Source organism: Ceratina calcarata, unplaced genomic scaffold (genome assembly GCF_001652005.2).
Source record: "Ceratina calcarata isolate Rehan_Ccalc_2016 unplaced genomic scaffold, ASM165200v1 scaffold97.2, whole genome shotgun sequence".
Lineage (NCBI taxonomy): Eukaryota > Metazoa > Arthropoda > Insecta > Hymenoptera > Apidae > Ceratina > Ceratina calcarata.
In genome coordinates, this window is record NW_017181113.1 from 354168 (window position 1) to 359715 (window position 5548).

Consider the following 5548-nt stretch of genomic DNA (forward strand, 5'->3'; position numbering starts at 1 on the left):
CATATATATAACAGTCGTAATTTGCTGCACGATTCTGACAAATATGCACTTAATCAAAATTGATGGAATATGTAATTTTTCATTGACATTAAAACACGGCAAGGCAAGGCACTTTAGAAATTCACAGCTGGGAATAAGGGGCTTGGAGCTCAAGTTGTCTCAAATTGGAAGGAGAATAGGGTCTCTGGTGGAAAATGGAAAATTGGCTGGGATGGAAGGAGGAAAATCCGTCGCGTGCGATTTTTCGAAATGTCGAAACGGGAGGATTTCACTCGTGGATCGTATCGAAATCTAACAGCTCCTCGAACGTCGAACGGATTTTTCGTTTCAGTGTGCATGGAACGTGGCTACTCGAATCGCGTGAAACTTCCGGCGAGAGCTAGCGGAGAGACGGGTACTTGGATGTTACACGGTAGAGTGTTGTTGAAACCAGACCCCGAGATCGTCAGTTGATATTGTCTCGACGTTCGAGGCCTCTTCGAGGACTCGTTCGACGTGCGTTTCCCTCTGGAAAACTTAGATAGTGGGAGAGAGAGAGAGAGAGAGAGAGATAAACTTAACAGGATTGATATGATAGGACGGAAACTCAATGGAAGCGGGAAACGGAAAATCTCCCCTGATAAATTTCTATTAGATGGATTGTAAAAATACTGAAGACGATGAAACTTTTGACACTTTTATTTGAGTGAATAAACACGTCGCATCTGATCTGAATAAATGAAAATAGATATTCTCAATATAATCAATGAGAAACAAGAAAAACGTTGTAATCAGGCAATATTTATTTTATTGAACGTACGTTACATGCATATTGCATTGCATTTGAACATGACACGTTTTTGAAATCTCAAAATGGTAATTCCAACCATTCGCCGATGGATGGATATCAGATTTCTCATTTCCAATTTGACGAACGGCATTAAACGTGTTAACATCGAAACGGTATCTCGATGCAGACGAAATTAACAAAGGAAATTCAATCGTATGACAGATTATTGAAGTTTTCAATTAATTGTAAAAATGATTCCTTCCCTTTTTTCAAGGTAATCCATTAAACACATTGTTATTTTTTTATATCTATGTCATCCATTTCCATACAAAACATATCGTTTCATTCAAAAATAACTTAAAATATGTATCTAAATGTGTTGTCAAAATTAAGTAATATTAACATTCGTCGAATTTTATGTTTCTTAATTTCGTGCATCAGATATTTCATTCCATCGTTTCGAAATTCATCGATAAATTTATTTCATTGATCCATGAATCGAAATGTAAGGAACGCAAGGTAAAGTTCACGTCGGAGGTTAAAGTTCATACGCGTTACAAGAAATTAGGCTAAAACGCGAGACGTCAGTGTACAGTGTACAATAATGTCCGGTTAATTCTCGTAATGGGCACGCTGATGCACAAGAGGATTCACTTTGACCCTAATCCCTCTTTGGTTGTTCTGGAAGTCTGACGCTCACGAATTGCTCGCTCCTTATCGAGTCCCACGCTGCTTAAAGCGCTGACTCGATTCATGTCAAAAATAAACACCTGCGCTTTAAATTATTAATTGTCCTTACTATTTTAAGTTTCGAGGATTAGTAACTTGGACAAGGATCGTGAAATAAAAATACTAAGATTTATTTGCATTCATTTATTACTCAGAACTTAGCCATTTTTACAATACATTACTGATTTTACATTCTAAACACTCTCAAAAGCTATTTCAAAAATGGATTTTGATAAAAAAGATAAGGGTTATTCTCGAACTTCTAAACAACAACATATACTATCGTAATATTCTCCAAAAGTGGAAATATCAGGCAGATTAAAACCAGAGAACGTTCAATCAAATACCCACGCTTTTGCAAAACCTTTGTGCGATCAAACGATTAAAAATTTTCGACGTTTGCGTAAATAAATATTTATGAAAAATCATCCTGACGCCCATGTAAAAAGTGAACGCCTACGCTCGATATTATCGATTATGTATTTCATTCTAAATTATTAACTTCAAAAATATGTGACACAAAAGGATTTCTGTTGAAGTTCTGAACTTTTCATATTATAATCCATATTAATATGCATGTATGGATCTGCATATGTATTTCTATCCGAATTCACGATGAGAGAACGATTTTTTAAAAACGCAATCCCAAGCAAATGAACAGAGCACTGACTTCTATCGTGAAAAAACCTCCTTAGCAAAAACTACATTTTCTTTATCACGGAAGACGTCTGGAATCTCCTCGCCATTCAGATGAAAAGCATCGTCCCTTTTCATTTCGTCGAATCAATTCCGCTGCGAGTTCCTCGACGAAAGAGTAGTTCATGGTTAATTTGGTTCGTCGAGAGTCCCGATCGAACACAATCATGCTAATCGCGATAACGACAACAAGCCTGGGATGGAGTTAAGTCTGTTTCCAGACGTGGCAACTTCCGTAAGCAAGCGAAGTGAATTCGTGGCAAATCGAAACCGCGTTTGTGACAATCTCATTCTGATTCTCTTATTAAGCGTGCAGATCGAGCCTTAGTTGAGTTTTATTTTCATCGATTACTTTACAGTCTGTACGCACATTGTGTGGGTGTATAAAAAGAAAAAAAATACGAATTAAATGTTGCAGCCGATGCTGGCTGAAACTAAACGGGGTGGCGCCGGCGGCGGTGACGAGGGTGAGATCGAGGATGGCGTGGAATATTACAGGCTGAGGTCGTTCTCCATCACCGCGAACGGGGTCTCCAACCTCGGCGATTTATTGAAAAGCCGACGCAGCAAGAGCATAAACAGCGTCACCTCCTCGGGCACCAGCTGCAGCAGCACTAGAGAGATCAGGTTGCTCAGGTAAGAACAAAACGACAATCACTACAAAAATCTAATCAATTATTAATATTCCTATACCGGAATTTAATAATACAAAAACTACTTTAATTATTTGCAATGAAAAACTGATTACTATGATAAGATTTCTTCAGTAAATTAAAAAATTTCTATTCTTCGATAAATAAAATATTGTAATATAATTATTCAAATTTTATAATGAAAGTAATAAATGATTCACTATCAACGATCGATACATTTACGTATGTACGTAATTAATTAAAAAATATTTCATAGTGCATACGTCTGCACATTGAACGTCTTACTGCGCGCATTTAAATTTCGCATAAACGCGTGAGTGTATGAAATTACGATCGGTCGTTGACCACGTCCCGCGACTTTTTTCCCTCGGAGAGCACTCGTCGAGATTACATCTGGTTTCATCGCGATGCGATGCGACCAGGATAATCCGTTTCGGGAGTCAAGGAGCGCGAGAAACGTAGCGTCGCACGTCGTCGCCGTGGAGCGAGAAAATTACGCGAGACGATAACGGGATGGGAGAATAAGACTCTTTAATCTGTTTAAGTAGAATCTTTTGGTTCTGCGGGCTCAACGAGTAATCGTGCGAACGATAATTACGCGTTCCTCGTTAATTACAGTAACCTTAAGTGAGAGTGTTCTGAAATTGCAACAGCATCGAAATTCAATTAACCTTAATCAATTTCAATTAGTCTCTATCGAAGTGAGAAAGCCTTGATATTATCTATAAACGATTTAGCTTGCATCAAGTGTCCTATATTAGCAATGAAACATATTTGAATACACGTGTACGTTTTTATACGTTTCCAAACATTAATCATAAAATTAATATTGATGAAAACCGAAATTGCACCAGGAGTTCTGTCCAGGTTTCATCCTTTCTGCCGATGCGATGATTAACTTGTTGCGTCTCGCGCGTGTACAAATAATAACGATATTTCCCACGAGAATCTGCTATGCAGGTACTCGCATTAAATGCTTTTCCATTGAAAATATCGATCAGACCCATGACATTACATACATTTTACAGTTATGTTTAACTGTCATGATTGAATCAGTACTTTCGCAATTTCATAATTCAATTAATTAACATCATATTTATTGTGTATAATCGTTTCATTCGCCATCAGATTTCATAATGTACACAATTGTTTCATATGCTATGATCACCCGTTATAATACAAATAATCATTTCACTCGTAATCACATTTTACATTTCACAAAATATTTTATTTCACGTAATGATACTGAAATGAAAAATTTGAACAACTCAAGTATCGAGTGCAGGCTATTGTTTTTTCGATAAAGAACAGAGGGTGGGATGGAGGTAAAAGGAAAATAAGCAAAGGAGTGGCAGAAAATCGAAGGAAGAGGACGCGGGAAATTGTGCAGGCTGCCGGAAAAAGCTCGTATTTATGTCAGAAATGGGACGGCTTTTCGACGTTACCAGCGCAAGAGGCGTGCTTCCTGTCCGCTTTTCCGCAAATGTCCGCCGACTCGTTTCCCGTTCCCGAAGGACCGGAAAATTATGGGCGAATCCGAGTCACGAGAGAAAGATAAAACTGAACAAAATCAGACCGCAATTAAAACGTAGCGAACGAGATTATTGTTGACTGAAAAATATATCTCTAGAGTACCGATATTCCAATTATTCCCTCGATTAATCGGTTCCTTGACATACATATACATATGTGAAAATACAGAATAAATGAACGAAGTATCACGTTCAATAACTTGGTTAATTATTTTGTCAGAACATTATGTGACGGAGATCGTTAATTAAATTAATTTCTGTGTTTTAACAAATCAAAATGTATTTGTATCAAAATTAATTATGAAGTCAAAGACTAATGAATAATTTTAAATGATCAATCAATTTGATATTTAATTTGATTTAAAACTTGAGAAATGGTGTACATATGAAATTAGAACACTGTCTCATAGAACGTCGAAATAATTGATTAATTAGAAAATGTATACAGTTATAGATTTCGTTAGATATGATGTTCGATTGAGATTAAATACAGACTGGAGGAAAAGTTTCGTAACAGAAACTTGTATCATGAATTTTTAGCGCGTTCACAAGTGCCAAGGGGTCGGAATGAATAAAAATATAATGGAAGATATAAAAAACAGATTGGATTTTATCAGTACATAGTATAAGCGCGGATTGACGTCATTTTATATTCACGAAGATCCGCTTCGTCATAATAAAAGTGAATGATAAACCGGTGACTATGATAAAACTCAGGAAGAGAACAGACTGCGATAAACTGACAACTGACGCTTCTGGCTTCGATTTTATCACTCGTCACAATTGCGAATCTCCGTTTAAGTATGCGCGGTTATCTATTATTCGGATATTAAAAAACATTCGCAAAGCAATTCTGCATATATGAAATCGTAGTACGTGATATAAGATGATTTAAAGCAATCGTCTGATCAATTATGATGCTGTTTCACTTAATTCTTTTTAATTATGCTCAGCATTTCTCATATATTATTCGGATATTAAAAAACACTCGCAAAAGCGATACTAACTTTCGGATTCGGACTAATGATAGTACTATTCCACTTAAGAATGTATAGGCTATAGATATACTTAAACAATGCTGGCATGTTGAATTTGTTATTATAGATTCCTATTACTATTAACAAGCTAAAATTATAGTGATTTCAAATTTTTCATAGGTAATAGTATCA

General features: G+C 36.4%; 1 protein-coding gene across 4 annotated transcripts in view; it reads left to right on the forward strand.

Moving 5' to 3' along the window:
• Nucleotides 1–5548, forward strand: part of LOC108631919 (GTP-binding protein RAD) — a 34179-nt gene that overhangs the window by 18166 nt on the left and 10465 nt on the right. For all 4 annotated transcript variants that reach the window (XM_026819174.1, XM_026819172.1, XM_026819173.1 and 1 more), the window contains one exon: nt 2613–2830. In XM_026819174.1, the coding sequence (XP_026674975.1) occupies nt 2613–2830 (218 nt within the window). The remainder of the gene's footprint in view (nt 1–2612; nt 2831–5548) is intronic.